Below are 18,409 nucleotides of genomic sequence, written 5' to 3'. Positions count from 1 at the left end.
GATGATCCAATGTGAGAGTTAAATGGTATCAATTTATGTTAGTTGATCTGATAATCTTGAGGCCAAACATTAAATATTAAATTTGCAGTATGCATGACTGTTTTCATCAGTGTCAAAAAAACTGCCGTCGTGACTGATTTTGTCCTTCTCCTTCAGCTTTGGATATTCAGTTTGCTCAGTGAACACCATTACCGTTGTGTAGTACATATAAACTTAAACAAAGAGCAAGAGAAATTCTACAGCAAAACTGGAAAATCTAGACAACAATTAGGTATTGTGATGTTTGTAGAACACTTTTATACATTATGCTTTAATTCATATTGTATATTACTGAATAATATTCTCTTTATGAACACCATTAGTTGAAAGTTGCTCTTATATTTTTATGTACAACTCTTCCTGAAGTAAATAGGAGTTATGCACATGTATCTAAGGGTACATCTACACAGCAGCATTATTTCGGAATAACTAACGTTATTGTAAAATAACAAAATGCGCGTCTACACTACAAGTCTTTATTCTGAAATAATGTTGAAGTGGAGGACTTTTTACTCTGATTCATGGTAACCCTCATTTCATGAGGAGTAAGGGAAATCGAAGGAAGAGTGTTCTTCCTTCAACTTCCTACTGTGTAGCCAGCACCAAAAGCTGAGTTAAGCTATTTCAACTTCATCTGCACAATTGATGTAGCTGAAGTTGCATAGCTTAAATCGACTTTAGCCCTGCTGTGTAGACGTACCCTAAAAGAATAAAGTTTGCTCTTTGTGTGTATATATCAAACATTGTATTTTGTGGATTAGATACTGTTGAAGTCAGTGAGAAATTTACCAAAAACTTCAGAAGAGAGCAGAAATAGATCTTGTTGAGTTATTCATCACTTGATAACTGGAATAAACATCCATTGATTCCTCTAGAAGTTCTAAGAATCTTTATTTTTGCTATTTGCTTTTCCTCCCACTTATGTGTCTTCATGATGTAATGACTGTTTCCATCTTGAAATGATAGGAGTAGGCTTCTGAGACCAGTCATCCCTAAAACAGCAAAATAGAATGGCATTTCAGAGAGGGCTGATTATTTGAAAAAGCATGCTGGCTCTAGTAGTCTCCTCTGCTAGAGCAAAGGCCTCTAAATGTGATCCCTCTTCATGCTAGTACAGCAATGGGCAAAAATTTTTGATGCAGGGGGGCACTCTAAGATTTTAGTTAAGTGGTCAATGGCCATACTTCTTTATGGAGGAAGTGTGGGGTCTGGGAAAGAGGTTGGGTGCTGAAAGGAGCTCAGGATAACAGGCTGGGGTGCAGGCGAGAGAGTAAAGTCTGAGAGGGAGTTTGGGTGAAGGAGTGAGTGGGTTGTGATCTGGAGCAGGGATTTGAGGTGCAGAAGAGGATTCTGGCTCGGGAGAGGAAGGACAGGGTCTGGGAAGGAGTTGTGACCTAGGGGAGAGAAGAAAGGAGTGTGCAGAGAGTTTGGGTGATGACTGGGGGCAGGGAAATGGGATGCAGGGTCAGAGAGAGGGTATGGGTTTAGGATATGATTCTGGCCTGGGGAAGAAGTGTGTGTGTGGGGGGGTGCAGGGCCTGGGAGGGATTTGTGACCTAGAGGAGGCAAGGACAGTGGGTGCATAGGGTTTGGGTGGTGACTTAGGGAAGAAGGGGGAAGTGGCCTGGGATAGGGAGTTAGGAGAGAGAAAAAGGGGGGGTGGGGTCAGAGACAGTCTCTGGCTGGGAGGCAGAAACTGGCTAATGGGAGCTGAGAAATTTTGCTGGAGGGGAGGCAGGGCAGCACTTGAAGCCTCTCCCTCCCGCCCTGGCACCTGGAGTAGAGAGCCACAGGGAGCAGCCAAGTGCTTAAAACAGCCTGAGCTACTCTGTGCCTGAGGATCCTGTCAGGGTGGCCCACAGGCTGGATCTGGTGGCTTAGTGGGCTGGATCTACTTTGTGTGCTGAATCTTGCCAGCCTCTCTGCAGGGATGTTAAATTGCCAGTAATCAGCTAATTGAGTAGTTGATGGAATTTCCATTGACTACTCGATTAGTCAATAAGAGGGAAAAAATGCAGAGTGGCAGCAGGGTTAGGTTCCAGCCTGGGAGCTAACTCCCCTGCAGCTCTGCCTTTTAAATGTATTAAGAGCCACCAGGAAGAGGCAAGTGGCAGGGACAACTGGGAGCAAGCCGGGAATCAGCTGTCCTGGCTCGTTCCCAGTCCTCCCCTCCCCCCGCCCCTGCTTCACATCTGCTTTTTAAATGTATTAAGAAGCCCTCTGCTTTTAAGCCGGCTCCCCCCAGCACCAGCTCCTGCTCCCTCCTTGCTACCTCTGTCCGAGAGAGGCAGCAAGGAGGTGGGGGGAGCGACTAATCGAGTTACTACTCGATTACCCAATAAACATATGCTTGTCGGGTAGATGACTAGTCGCTTACATCCCTACCCCGTGCTAGTACATTGTGCTACCACTGAATTACCCTTTTATGACTTTATATCATTTCACTCCATTTTGATCTATTTTGCTAGTCTGATAGCAGTCAATGTCTGTCTTTAGATCAAATACAGAAGTTTTCTAAGCTACACAGCCCAAGTGACATGAGACCAGAAGAAACAGTGGAAACAACATTGCCAGTACTCAGAATTGAACATTGTGACCAATCAGTAAATTTAGGCAAAGAGGAAAACTTGTAAGTGCAATAAATTATCCTTGACTATTTGGCTGAAAATCACTTAGCAATTTGATTGATGTTCTCAAATTACTGTTATTGCGGGCTAGTCTGTTTTCATATAGTACTATAGCAGCATTCATTCATTCATTCATTCATTCATTCATTCAGTGATTTATAAGTAATATATACGGACTTAAGCAACATTTACAGAATAATTTACAAAAATACAAGATTAGATTCTACTCGGAAAAATAATTGTTTTTTTTAAAAACAGTTATTGTGTTAGCTCCTTGTTTCCAAATCAACAATGCTGTTTTCAAATTAAAAAAACACAACTTTTTACAACTGCCAATACTGCAAACTCATTTTGGAATAGAACCATCAGTGAGGTTCTACAGGTGTCATCATTGGCCTTGCAGTTACATTAGAACATAAGAATGGCCATACTGGGTCAGACCAAAGGTCCATCTAGCCCAGTATTCTGTCTGCTGACAGTAGCCAATACCAGATGCCCTACAGGGAGAGAACACAATAGATAATCCTCACGTTAGTCCTCTGCTGTCACCCATTTCCAGACAAACAGAGGCTAGCGACACCATTCCTGCCCATCCTAGCTAATAGCCATTGATGGACCTAACCTCCATGAATCCACCTAGCTCTTTTTTGAACCCCGTTAAAGTCTTAGTTTTCACAACATCCTCTGATAAGGATTTCCACAGATTGACTGTGCTCTGAGTGAAGAAAAACTTCCTTTTGTTTGTTTTAAATCCGTTGCCTATTAATTTCATTTGGTGACCCCTAGTTCTTCTTCGAGTGGCCCCGTGGGTGCTCCACTCTAGGTGTCGGGTCCCGTCCTGGCGCTGTGGCTTGGAGATTTCTCATAGTCATGCTCCGCCGGCTCGTGCATGCGTGCTTCCCCAGTGAGGCGTTCGCACCTTTGATCAGCCGCGCGCGAACCGGCAACCGTCAGTTCCTCTCAACCGCCTCAGGTCGCGGTCAGAGCTCCCTGAGTATTTCTCTTCAGAATGTTTTCAGTCAGTTTTTGCATCTGTAAATAGTTAAATTTGTTAGTGTTAGTCGTGTTCCTGCTAGTTTGTTTTTCTGTTCATAAGAAAGTAAAAAAAAAAAAGAAGTTTTTTCCTCAAGCCGCTTCTCTTAAAGCGCTGTGCAAAGCGCTAAAAGTGAAATTGACAAGGCTTCACTCGGGGCTTATACAGGCATTTATTCTGTACTAGTTTTGAAAATGCCTGGATCGACTGGTTTTTAAAAATGTTTGGCATGCCATGAGCCCATGCCGACGGCTGACGGCCATGATGCCTGCATTAGGTGCCTGGGGGAAGCTCATGTCCCCGAGAAGTGCTCTCACTGTAGAAAATTAACATCGAGAGCCCGGAGGGAGCGGGAGATGAAGATAAGAATGCTGATATTCAGGAAGGCATTGCAGCCTGACGCGATCCCTCCCGCAGCTACAAAAGCCCCCGAACAAAAACGCAGGGCGGCTTCCCCGGGACCAGCCGGCTTGAAGCAATCTAAGCCGTCCCCAGCGCGATCCCTCCCTTCAGCAGCTGCAATGGCTTCAGAGGCGTCCAAAATGACCCCCAGGGGGTCTGGACAATCTCCTGGGGCAGCCATTAGAGAGCCCTCACCGCCGAGAGCGAGAGTGGCTTCGGCGCCGGCATCGGGAGCAGTGCCGCTGCTAGCTGGCAAGTCTGCACCGGCCTCAAATGTGCGCTCTGTGAAATTGACGCCAGTGCCGCAATTGACCAGCCGCTCTGCACTGGCTTCAGCGGCACCGGCTATAACAGCACCTGCCTCACCGGCCCCGCTTATGACGGCACCATCCTCCACGGCACCATCTCCTCTGGTACTGGGCTCCGAGGCAGAAGGTCTTGATGCCTCAGCCCCGGCACTGCCGCTGACTCCGGCACCGGACACTCTGCTGGCACCGGCATCAGTGCAGCAATAGCTGCTTTCCCCGGCACTGCTCCATTGCTATTCGGTGCCTGGCTCTCCTGTGGCTGTTAGGGTGGAAGACACCTACCTACATAGGAAGGTATTATCAAAGACTCACTACAGAGACAGATCTCTGTCTCCAGATTTTTCACCGTGAAGGTACGGTCGCTATCATGACTATAGTGTTCCTCCTACACAGGTCAGGTAGGGATGGCGTAATTATAAGGACACAGTGTATCTAGAAACACGTCGGTCCCATTCACGGTCCTGCTCACCCAATCGATCCTCAAGATACAAGCCTGGTAGACGCTCCCCGTGCCGCGTCTATTATATCCAGCATGGTAGTGCACGCTCGTCACGCCACTCCTCTCTGTTGCATTCTGAGCGCTATTATGACAGCTACCATAGACCATATGATGATCGTCCCCGGTGTGATCGTACATTGTCCTCCCGTAGGGGATCCTCCTGCATTTGTCAACCATTGAGTGAAAAATACTTACCTCATCAATCGCAGCATCTAGACTCACCTTCTCCGTCTAAGAGTCCAACGATCCAACTAGACCAGTCTGAGCCGGAAGAGGGGCAGTTGTCTGATGTTGAAGACCCCAAACTGGAAACTTCTCCAGCAGACTGCTCGTCGTCATCTCCGGATGAGGCAATATTTCCAGCTGACGTCTCTCCACTGGATGATCTAAGACAATTCCAAGACCTCTTTAAACGTGTGGCGGGCACACAGGAAATACAGCTAACGGATATTCTGGTTAAAAAGCAACGTCTCTTGAAAAACCTCCGTCCACAACAACGTGCAAAGATCGCCTTACCTAGTGATGATGCGATCATGGAAGTGGCAGATGAGATATGGCAGAACCCAACATTGGTTACACCTATGAGTAAAAAGGCCGACAGAAAATACTTTGTATCGGCAAAAGGATTGGACTTCTTGTTCAATCATCCTCAGTCTAACTCGTTAGTAGTGGATGCAGCACAACATAGGGCTAAAGCGCCACAGTACAAAAATATGCTTCCGGACAAGGACAATAAAAAATTGGACATTTTTGGTAGGAAGGTCTACTTCTCAGCCACACTTCTACTGCACATCGCAAATTATTCAGCCCATCTATAAAACCATAATTTTGATAATTATTCCAAATTAGCAGAGTTACTTCATCTCCCAGACAACAAGAAGCCACTTTTGAAGGCAATAGTCCAAGAAGGGTATGCATCATGTAGTACAGCACTGCAGATAGCCATGGACATGGCTGACACAGCGGCTAGAGCTTCTGCCACAGGTATTGCCATGAGGAGATCATCATGGCTGTCATCTGCAGGAGCCCCAAAGGAGATGCAAAGCAAGGTTGAGGACCTACCACTTGACAAACTTAAGCTTTTTGCGGCGAACACAGACGAAGTCCTCCACTCGGGAAAAGATTCACGCACCACTCTAGGTACACTTGGGATGTACACTCCCTCCTTCAAATGTAGACGTTATTTTCCTTATCAACGAAGATATGATTTTAATTTCTCCAGACAACAATCACGTCCCTTCGACAATCAACGCCTTAGACAACGTCCTCAGCACAAACAACCCCAACAGGGCCCTTCAACCAATCAATTATCAACTAAGCAGAAAATTTGACTTGCCTGTAGAGGATGCAAGCCAGCTACCCGCAATCAACATGGAAGACGAGACTATCCATCTTTTTCATCATCGCCTACGGTCATTTTACCATTATTGGTCCGACATCACCACGGATAGATGGGTACTAGAAATAGTGCAATTCGGCCTTTCCATTCCCTTTCTCTCTATTCCCCCTACCACTCCCCCTTCCCCGTCCCTTTTCAGGGACCCCTCTCACGAGCAACTGCTACAACAGGAAGTTCAACGTTTGCTCGACATTGGGGCAATAGAGAGAGTTCCCAAGCAGTTCTGGGGAAAAGGCTTTTATTCCCGATATTTTCGCACACCAAAAAAGTCGGGAGGCAGGAGACCCATTCTAGACCTTCGAAAGCTAAATCTACACCTTTGGAAGTTTCTTTTCAAGATGGTAACCTTAACAACTATCATTCCGTCGTTGAACAAAGGGGATTTGGCTTGCAGTCCACGACTTACAAGATGCTTATTTCCACATAGCTGCCGGTGAGGCAGGTGCTGTTATAGCCGGTGCTGCTGAAGCCGGTGCAGAGCGGCTGGACAATTGCGGCACCGGCATCAATTTCACAGAGCGTACAGCTGAGGCCGGTGCAGACTTGCCAGCTAGCTGCGGCACTGCTCCCGATGCCGGCGCCGAAGCCACTCTCGCTCTCGGCGGTGAGGGCTCTCTAATGGCTGCCCCAGCAGATTGTCCAGATCCCCATTTAAATGTCCCATGCTTAATTAGCATAATTGCATCAGGCCACCATTTTGAAATCGCATTATTGCAAAATAAAACGCCCCGTGTTTTATAAAATGAGGAGTAACAGTTATTTCGAGAGAAGGGTTTTCTATCGAAATAACGCTGCTACACAGGGCGTTTTACTTCTCAATAATGCGATTTCAAAATGGCGGCTGGATGTGATTAAGCTAATTAAGTGCGGAATATTTAAATCACGCGCTTCATTAGCAATTTTGGTACACTACATTTACATCCCTATCTTGAGATAGGGAGCAAGTGTAGATGTACCCTAAGTGACCGTGTCCTTATTTACCAGACCCCCCAAACTGTTTGTCATCTGCAAATTTTTCTGGCAGTGTTTTTATATTTCCCTTAGAACATTGATAAAGATATTGAATAGAATTTGGTCAAGATCAAATTCTTCTGAGACCCCACTAAAACTCTCTCTAGACAAGGGTGGGAAATAGGTGGCCCTTAGGCCAGATGCTGTTTGTCAGGGTTAGCTCCTTGACAGCATCCAGATGCTTTATGTATCTGAGCATCCTCAGGTATGGTGGCTTGTGGCTCTTGTTGCTTGCAGTTCACCATTCCCGACCAAAAGGGAGCTGCAGGAAGTGGTGCAGGCCGGAATGGTGAACCACAACCTTCAGGAGCTGCGAGTGTCCGTACCTGCAGAAACTCAGGTAAATAAAGTAACTTGCAGCTCACCAGTAGCTAATCTTGGCGGACTGCATCTGGCCTGTGGTCTGCTTATTACCCAACCCTGCCCTAGAGGTTGATGAATCCTTATTTCTTATTACTATTTGAGGTTGATTAGTTAACCAGTTCTTACTCCATTTAATATTGTCTAAACTGATTTTTTTTAGAAAAAGACTGTCATGCAGGCCTGAAGCATGGCCTATACTACAGAGTTAACAGATTTATTAGGGCATAAGCATTTGTAGATAAAATCCACTTCATTAGACAAAGTGCATGCATCTGATGAAGTTGCTTTTACTCACAAAATAAATAAATCTGTTAATAAATAGATCCGTTAGCTTATAAGGTGCCACAAGACTCCTGGTTGTTTTTACAGATACAGACTAAAATGACTACCCGTTTGAGGGTACATTTACACTGCACGCTTATTTCAAAATAAGCTATTCTGGAATAGTTATTCTGAAATAGCTTATTTTGAAATCGCACATCTATACTGCAGGGAAGCCTTAAAATTAGTCCGAGGCAGGCTTCCCTAATGTAGATGTGCTATCTCGATTTAGAGTCCCAGGATGCACTGGGGAGGAATAACTTAGAATGGCCCTGGTGAGGGGCTATTTTGAAATAGCAGCAGTGGAGGGTCTACAAACACCTTATTTCAAAATAGCTTTTTCATTATTCCTATTGAGGTTTACAGATTTTGGAATAAGTCATCCGTTATTTTGAAATTATTTTGAAATAATAGAATGACGATATAGACACTTGCATTGTTATTTAGAAATAATGCTAGTTATCTTGAAATAACGGTGCCGTGTAGATGCACCCTGTGACTTAGACCCTGTCTTCGCTGGGGGAAGATTGACGCTGCCATGATCTTCCAGAGTTCAATTTAGCAGGTCTAGTAAAGACCCACTAAACTGAATTCAAAGGGAGCCTCCCATTGGCAGATGGTACTCTTGTACCTGCGAGGAGTAAAGGAAGCTGAAGGGAGTGTTTGCACCCGTCAGCCTCCCGACGTGGGGATGATGGGGAAATTTGTATTAAGATCTGTTGACTCCAACTACTTATTTAATTTGATCTTTCCCTTTAGTGTAGGCCTGGCCTTAGGTCCCTGAGAGTTAGCTTGACATAAGGCAGCTTAAATTGACATAACTTTGTAAGTGTCTACACTAAAATGTAGCTCCCACTGATGTAAGTCACCCACTAGACTGACTTAATTACACGTCCATGAGAGGCATAGTGCTTAGGTCAATGTAGTTAGGTATATACAGTGTCAGTATAAACATCATGTTATATCAACTGTTTCTGCCTTTGAGAAACTATGCCACAATGCCCAGTGCTAACAGTTAATCCGTGCAAGTGCTCCTGGTAAGGACATGCACCACCGATACAAGATGTAATTATCACAGTGGCTATACATTGATGTAACTTAAGCTGACTTAATTTTTTAGTGTATACTTGCCCTGAGGGTGTTAAGTTCTAACAAATCTTGTGCGTTTTTTTTGAGTGAAACAGTGTAACTGTTTCGGTTTAAAAAATTACACTCTTCTTCGAGTGATGTCCCCGTGGTTGCTCCACTGTAGGTGTCAGGTTATCATGGTGCTGCAGATTGGAGTTTTCTTGAGCAGTGATTGGCCGGACCGTGCATGAGCAGCACGCACCTTGCGCCGTTTGCGCTCTTTTGATTTCTTGCATGGTCCGACTCCCACCAGTTCCCTCTTTGCCGCCTGCAGTCACAGATGGAGTGAGCCTTTTCTCCTCAGGCAAACCCTGTCAGGAGTAGAGTACATAGTTGTTAGAGTTTATAGTTATAGTCACAGTTCTTATAGTTGTGGTTAATATAGTTCATAAAAAAAGTTTATCTTCAGTTGGTTATAAAATTAGCTATGCCAGGCTCTCCTGGTTTTAAGATGTGCACCACATGCCGTGACACCATGCCTGCATCAGATGGTCATGCCGAGTGCATCAAGTGCCTCGACGAGGTTCACGTGCCTCATAAATGTGTACATTATGCCAAATTGACAGTCAGGGGATGTAAGGACAGAGAGTTGAAACTAAAAATGTTCCTGTTCGACAAGGCGCTTCAACCGCCGGATCATTCTCATGTTGTTTCCTCTCCGAGGGTGGAAAATAGGAAACTAGTTTCCCCACAGCCGGCTCCAGCCTGAAAAAGAGCTTCACCACCTCGGTCTTTACCGTCGGCACGTGTAAGTGTCAGTGATAAGCTCAGCACGTCTGGCTCAGTGGCATCAAACATAAGTCACTCTCAGAACCAAAATTGTGACAAAAACCTGTAACGGTCCGTTGGTCAGCACCACCGGCAACAGCACGGGCTACTATAGTACCGACAACATTAGCACCTTCTGTGTCAGAAGTGCCCACACTTGTACCAACCACCTTTGGCACCGCACACCTCAGCACTGACCACTCATATGATGACTCCCTTGGCACTGATGACTTCGACACAAACAGTGGCCCAGGCATCTTTGGCACCATATGTCTTGTCTAGCCCTCCGGTGCCGAAGAAAGCACCCTATAAATCCGGTTCAATGAGACCAACGAGTCTGGAACCATTAACCTTTTCACTGGCACCATCATCCTCACCGTCATCTCCACATTTTCCTCAACTACCAACAGACAACAGGAGTCTCACTCCCCGTGAACAAACTAGACACCATGCATCTAGGTACCATTTATAACCATCTCCTTATACTAGATAAGTACAAGGTATATAATATACAAGATATTCTCTTCCTCCTTCTTCAAGGGGATCACCTCACTGACCATGTTCTCCACACCTACCGATACATCACCAGATGCATTACAGGAGTGGCCATTCATCTCACTACGTTTCTCCGGTGCGGTCTTATCACAGATGACACAGTCTAACATACTACCAGTATTACTCTTGGCATGACTCAGCCCACCATAATTATCACCATTCTTACTATGGCTATCCTTGCTAACACTGTCACCCGGTTTCCCGTGCTCCCTTAGTTTCCCTGCAACCCTGTTGTAGTCACGGAATAGCAATATCACCACCTAATACTCCCTCTATGGCTCACCATTCCAATCTGAAAGAAGGTCAACTATCAGAGGTTGAAGTGGAAGAACACCCACCAGATGTATCACCTAGTAACCAGTCATCATCATCCCCTGATGAGGCAGTCATACCTGGTGACCAGTCCCCTCCTGACGACCTGAGGCAGTTTCAGGAGCTTTTTAAAAGGGTGTCTGCGTCTCAGGACATTACCCTAACAGAAGTATCAGAGAAGCAACACAAGCTTCTAAAAAATCTCCAACCATGACAGCGGGGAAAAATTGCAATTCCTATAGATAAGGCCATTATGGAAGCTGCTGATGAAATGTGGCAGACTCCAGCTTCAGCACCACCCACTAACAAAAGGGCTGACAAAAGATATTTTGTCCCTCCAAAGGGAGCTGACTTTTTATTCTCCCACCCTCAGCCAAATTAATTGGTTGTTGACACTGCCCAGCATAGGTCCAAACATCCATAAAACAAAAACATGGTGGACAAAAACAATAAGATCTGTTTGGCAGAAAATGCTATTCTTTCTCCACCTTACTGCTGCAGATAGCCAACTATGCAGCGTTGCTTTCCAATCATAACTCTGATAACTGCACCAAGCTGACATCCCTTCTAGAGCACTATACCACTCCAAGAGACCCATATTAAAGTCCATAGTTCAGAAGGGCTACGCTTCCTCCAGGACAGCCCTCCAAGTAACACTTGACATAGCAGACACAGCAGCCAAAGCTACTGCAATGTCAGTAGTTATGAGAAGAGCCTCCTGGCTACAATCTGCAGGGGTTCCTCGTGAGTTACAGTCAAAGTTTGAAGATCTTCCTTTCGACAAGTAAAAATTATTTGCTTAAAAGACAGATGACGTACTACATTCCAGCAAAGACTCCAGAACAACTCTGTGAACACTGGAGATATATTCTCCCCTATACCTTTGGAAACGATACACCCCATATGAAAAGCAGTGAGAGTTCTCCTACTCCAGATACCAATAATGCACTTTTGATCAATCAAGGATCAAGCAGTGCTCTCAGAGGAGAAGTCCACAGGGCGCTCGTAATACTGGCAGATTTGACGTGCTGGTCGAGGGTCTGCAAAATCTTCCCATTTCTCACAGAACATCACAGTCTACCCTGGCCTTCCACCACCATCTGAGCCCTTTCCGTCATCGCTGGGCTGCTATCACATCTGACCATTGGGTCCTCGAAATGATATCATCGGGGTACACCATCCCCTTTACTACATTTCCTCCCACCTCCCCACCCTCCCTGTACCTCTTTAGGGACCCCTCTCATGAAGTCTTACAAAAACAGGAGGTACAGTGACTGCTCAACCTAGGAGCAGTGGAAATAATACCCAAGGACCTCAGAGGCAAGGAGTTTTACTCCGATTACTTTCTCACATCAAAGAAAACAGGAGGATGGAGGCCTATTTTAGACCTCCACAGATTGAATCAATATCTTCGAAAGCAACAATTCAAAATGGTTACCCTAGCTTCAATAATCCCAGCATTAGAGAAGGGAGACTGGTTTGCAGTCCCTGACCTGCAGGATGCCTATTTTCACATAACTATTCATCACATAACTGTTCCTACGTTTCTTGGTGGGCACAGATCATTGCCAATACCCGGTACTACCATTCGTCCTTTCCTTGGCACCCAGAGTATTTTCAAAGACGTTGGCGGTTGTTGCGGCTTATCTTCGCAGACAAGCCATGATCATTTTTCTGTACCTTGATGATTGCTTAGTAAAAGGCCCATCAGAAGTTGCGACACATTGCATGGTGGCAACATCCAAACAAACATTCCATCTCTTGGACCTTATACTTAATACACAAAAGTCAATGCTGCAACCCACACAAATGCTAGAATTCATAGGTGCCAAGCTAGATTCTGTGTCCACAAGGGCATTACCTCCCCATGCAAAGATTCCAAATAATCCAAGAACCAGTTACTGCTGTTCCCATCAGCCCCACAGTCCCCATATTCACCTATCTCCAACTTATGGGTTACATGGCTGCTACAAGCTATGTGGTCGACTATGCTCATTTACACCTTCCATATCTTCAGCACTGGCTTGCGACAGTCTATGCCCATCGCAAGGTACAGCTGCACACGCTGGTCTCGCCTCCCCTTCTTGCATTTTAAAATCTCTTGCATGATGTACCAATCCTTGCAATCTACCAGCAGGTGTGCCATTTCATCGAGGCCAACCTTCTGTACACATAACTACCGACACATCCCTCCTTGGATGGGATGCCCACATGAATGCCATGTCAATACAAGGATGATGGACCACACGAGACCTCTTTACACATCAATTTATTAGAGCTCAGAGCTGTATTCAATGCATGCAAGCATTTCGTTATACATATCCACAGCAAAATTGTCAGAGTATTAACAGACAATATGTCAGTGATGTATTATAAAATCACCAGGGAGGTGCCTGATCCCATACTCTACGCACAGAAGTGGTCCGATTATGGAATTGGTGCATACAAAACATCACCACCCTCAGAGCTTCATACCTACCAGGAGTAAGCAATATAACAGCAGACACCCTCAGCAGACACTTTGCCCCGGACCACAAATAGAAACTGCATGCCCGGGTTCTCCAATTCATCTTCCAACAGTGGGTCTTCTGAAAATAGACCTGTTTGTTTCTTACAAAAACAAGAAGTGTCACCATTACTGCTCCAGAGCCGGCATCGGACCAGGATCTCTAAGAGATGCCTTTCTTCTCAATTGGAAGGGCTCACTTTTATACGCATTCCCTTCTATCCCACTCATTCCCAAGGTGCTCAAGAAGATCATCAGAGACAAAGTGACAGTTATTCTCTTAGTACTGTTTTGGGCACATCAGATATGGTTCCCCTATCTGCATCTGATGTCTCCTTAGCCTCCTTACCACCTTCCGATTCAGTATGATCTCCTAACTCAGAGCAGAGGAACCTTACTCCACCCTCAGCCACAACTCCTGTGCCTAGCAGCATGGTTCATTGTTGGTTCTACCAGGAGGAACACCAATGTTCTGACCAAGTGAAGGAGATTCTTTTGCATAGCAGAAAACAATCTACCTGGACCACCTATCTCTAGAAATGACATAAATTGCTCTCCTGGTGCTCTGGCAAAAATTTAGATCCAGACACAGTGCTATTACACAGAATTTTAGACTACATATTGTCTCTCAAGAACACTTGTCTAGTCCTGTCTTCCTTAAAGGTACATCTCTCAGCCATCACTGCCTTTCACCAGCGAGTAGAGGGATAGTCAGTCTTCACCCATCCCATCAGGAAGAGATTCATAAAAGGTCTTTCTAATCTATACCCACCACGCAGACCACCATCACCACTGTGGAATTTAGAAATGGTGCTAGACTCTCTTACTTGCACATCTTTTGAACCTCTAGCTACCTATCCACTGTTGATGATGATGCTAAAGGTGGTTTTCCTACTGGCGATTACTTCTGCCCACTGAGTGAGTGAGTTAGCCTTGATGGTGATTCCACCTTATACCATTTTCAACAGAGACAATGTAATAATATGTCCCCATCCTTCATTCATTCCCAAGGTTTGTTTGGGCTTCCACATAAACAAACCCATCATATTCCCTTTGTTCTACCCTAAACAACATTCAACAGCAAAGGATGCAACATCTAACTTACAGGACCTATGGAGAGCCCTTGCATTCTACATAGACAGGGCTAGGTCTTACCGCAAATTGGATCACTTGCTCATTTCCATAGCAGACCATAATAAGGGGTATCTGCTAGGGTCACAACGCATTTCCAGGCTTATAGTGTCATGCATCACACAATGCTACTTTCTAAGGAATAAACCATTACCTAAAACACTTAGAGTACATTCCACAAGAGCGATGACAACTTTTACAGCTTTTCTCCATGGGGTTCCCCTCAAAGACATCTGCAGAGTGGCTACGTGGTCCACCAATGACACTTTTATGAAGCACTATGCAATCTCGCAGACTCAAGCAAATGACACTGTTGTGGCCTCCATGGTCCTATCGACCGCTATAAAGCCATAAATCAGAGGCCCACCTACCACTTATACTGAGTACTGCTACGAATTCACCTACAGTGGAGCACCCATGGGGACATCACTCGAAGAAGAGGAGGAAGTTACTCACCTTTGTGTAGTAACGACAGTTCTTTGAGATGTATGTCCCCGTGGGTGCTCCACTACCTGCTTTCCTTCCAGCCTTGGATTTTTCCTTATATCTTCCAGATACCAGGGTGGATTTGAGGAACTGTCGGAAGCCGGACTGCGTGAAACATCAAAAGAGAGCGAATGACATGAGGCAAGTGCTGCGCATGCGCGGTCCGGCTGATTGCTACTTAAGAAAACTCCAATCTGCTTCGCTGGTATTATCTGACACCTACAGTGGAGCACCCCTGGGAACACACCTCTTGAAGAACCGTCGTTATTGCATGAAGGTGAGTAATTTCCTGTTATTGATATAGCTAGTAGCAAGACTGTTGGTGGACCACACCTAGGACCATCTGCCTTATCTTTCATTGGTTAATATTCAGGTGGCATTGTTCTGGGCATGTATATTGTTTTTAACATGTAAAATGTTCAGCTCTCCCATATAATATGAAAATTGCTGATTAATCTGTTATGTTAAACATTAAGTACTAAAAACTTGTTATAATAATACTTCCTAATAGTTCTCTCAAAATCTTTGAAAATCAAGAGACTGTCAACTGAAGTAATCACGTTTCGCCAGTATGAAACTGATATAAGAGCAGTATCAAGTCCCTAAGTACAGTCTTCAGTTTTCATAACTGGGTAACATAGCTGCCGATTTAATATTATTTTTAAAGTAGAAGTCCATACATGCGCAGTAAAAGTATATTTTTAATTAGAACATTACAGAAGTATTAAAACCCAAAGATTATATTTCCCTGCTCTAGTAAGACAGAGTTTGACTGTTTTTAAAAAGATAAATTGAGTATTTGTGGTGACAATTGGCATACCAAACATTAGTCTTGTGTTTTTCCATGTACTTACTTCAATTCCTGAGGCCTTATTTCATAAGCAGTACCTAATTTTTAAAATTAAAAAAAATTGAGTCAAAGTTTTGTTTATTTTGATATCAAAACATTGTTAGTCTTTGTAAATAAACAACTTTTATATTTTTCCTAAGCACATTTCTCACTTTTTGGGATTATTGCCACATTGTTCAACTATAGTTCTTTCCTTAAGAGTGGTAGCTAAAATTGAAACAGATGAGTCTGTTCTTTTGTATTGTTGAGTAGTGAATTTCATTTTATAAAATTTCCTATATTACTCTCTTAACACACATGTGGGCATTCTAGGCTTTTCTGGCTTTGTTAGGATGGCATTTTCCTTATACTAATTTTCATCTTCTCATAACCTGATTATATCCAAAGGTATCTTCAGTTAAATTATCTTTGCTGGGCTCACATAATAGGTGGGTAAAATTAAGATTATATATGAATATGCAGTGTTTGCATATATTATTTTTATAGAGAGATTTTACATTGTTCTTCTCAATTATTGCAAAATGCAACAATAAAAATACGTAAGGTGTTATTTTAGCTCTGTCAAGTGGTGAAATCGTATTCTTTATTTTAAATTCTATTTTAAGCCCAGTTTGATTCTCTTACCCTCCCAACTCTTCCCCCCCCTACACACAAAGAGGGGTCACACAAATGAACAGAAAGAGGAAATCCTGATTTTTGTTTTCATATAGCTGATAGGCCAGATTCAGTCATCCTTATTCATATTGAGTAGTATTTTACTGAACAACTTTCTGTACTCCTTAATGGGTTTTGCTTTTATTGTGGTTCACGGTAGCATATGCAGTAATACTAATACTTAAGTATTTAAAAGAATTCAGGATTCTTGGCAGAGTTCCTTAGTTGCTTAGTAAGAACAAATCATAATGGGATACTAGATATCTGAATTAGGTAGTTAAGCCAGGACTTATTGATTTTAAGATCAGTGGAGATCATATAGGTTATGTACTGGAGAATTTTGTGAAAGTGAAACTAGTGGTTGCTTGCTGTTTTATTATCCTCTTATTAGCCTGGACAGTAGCATTTACAAATGATTGTTAGGTAAATCTGTTTGGAAACTGAAATTTCTATTGTGTGAGTAATTCCAAAATCTCTCTCTCTCTCTCTCTCTCTTTTTATACACACACACACACACACACACACACACACACACACACACTAGACTTCGGATTTACACACACACACACACACACACACACACACACACACACACACACACACAGAGTAGACTTCTGATAATCCGGCACCTTTTGGGCCTAGGTGGTACCGGATTATCAGATTTGTCCGGTATAACTGCACGGTTTAACAGCTGGCCAGGACACAGTCTCCCTCCCTCTCTCCTCCCCTTTCCTCTTCGCATCTCCTCTGTGCTGTAACCTGATCCTCCTCCCCCTCCTCTCCCCTTTCCGGTTCCCTGAAGCAAAATGCTCTTCTCCTTACTGTAACAGGATCCTACTCCCTCCCCACCTCCCCCAACCTTATGCTCCCTCTGGTTACAGCCAGCAGGTGTGCTGAGTGGCAGGCTTTTTAATCAGCTGGTCAGGAGCGCGTGGCATTTTGATGCCGGAGTATCGGGAGTGCCGAACAGTTGGATGCTGGATTATCAGAGTTTTACTGTACTATGAATCAGATAAAAAAAGACATTTTGAAATTTCCTTCAGAACAAAATCCCCAAACTTGGTTTCATACAAATTAATATAACATATTTTGACATTATCTACATTTTCTTTCAATACCATCGAAGTAATTTAGTTTGGATTGGTAATTAGACTTTATATATGGTTATAATATAAAAATCAAAATATTTCTGAGTATTTTGTCATAAATATTTTTATGATGATATTGTATATGGATATATAGATGTAGATAAATTAACTGGTAATTGATGTCATAATAGCTACTTGGTAGACACTTAATTTGTTCAACTGGTATTCTAAATGGGCACTTGTAATTGGTCTAACTGGGTTTTTTTAGTAATTGGACATTTCCTGTTTTAGTTGGACATTTGTGTGTATTATGATTAGTTTGGCTTCTCTCTTTCAGAACTTCCGCATTTTGAACAATTACAGAAAATCCTAGATACTTCTCTTTTTTCTTATTTCTCAAATCCAAATTTTCTGATTGACTTTTATTTTTGAAAATATCTCCATTTAACATTGAAATACACGGTTTCATTTTTTGGGATGCAATCTTCTTTGTGCAGGGATGGGATGAAATAAGTATTAAAATTCTTGAGCAGAGCTGTGTAGCATATGTTATAAAAAGGAAAAGATTACAGATAACTCTTTTTCTTCCTTCTTTTACAATTAGTTTACCTGCTGTGAATGCCAGATGTTTGTGGATAGGAAGCTCCACTGGTTTGTTCATAATAAACTTGGCAAACTTTGAATTAGAAGCTGTTTTACATTATAAAGGTATGATACTAAAATGTTTAATTACAGTTGATATGATACATAAGTATTTTTTTCTCTGATCTGTGAATGATATAAGGATTGGTATGCAAAAATGGTTGCATAGGGCTGAAAGCCAGGGTTCCTGATCAATACATTATTATAATTGCGTGTTATCCCTTTTCTTGGTTGTGCTGATCAGTTGCACTAGCACACTGTTATATAATGATTAGTAATGAATTTGC

General features: G+C 43.3%; 1 protein-coding gene across 8 annotated transcripts in view; it reads left to right on the top strand.

The window, feature by feature from the left end:
• Positions 1 to 18,409, top strand: part of WDR27 (WD repeat domain 27) — a 212,773-nt gene that overhangs the window by 16,719 nt on the left and 177,645 nt on the right. For all 8 annotated transcript variants that reach the window (XM_075924675.2, XM_075924672.2, XM_075924676.2 and 5 more), the window contains exons 8-10: positions 157 to 271; positions 2,536 to 2,668; positions 18,085 to 18,188. In XM_075924675.2, the coding sequence (XP_075780790.2) occupies positions 157 to 271; positions 2,536 to 2,668; positions 18,085 to 18,188 (352 nt within the window). The remainder of the gene's footprint in view (positions 1 to 156; positions 272 to 2,535; positions 2,669 to 18,084; positions 18,189 to 18,409) is intronic.

This window comes from Pelodiscus sinensis, chromosome 3, assembly GCF_052426305.1.
Source record: "Pelodiscus sinensis isolate ZL-2025 chromosome 3, ASM5242630v1, whole genome shotgun sequence".
NCBI lineage: Eukaryota > Metazoa > Chordata > Testudines > Trionychidae > Pelodiscus > Pelodiscus sinensis.
Note: the sequence above shows the minus strand (reverse complement) of the source record. Positions and strands in the feature narration are given on the sequence as shown.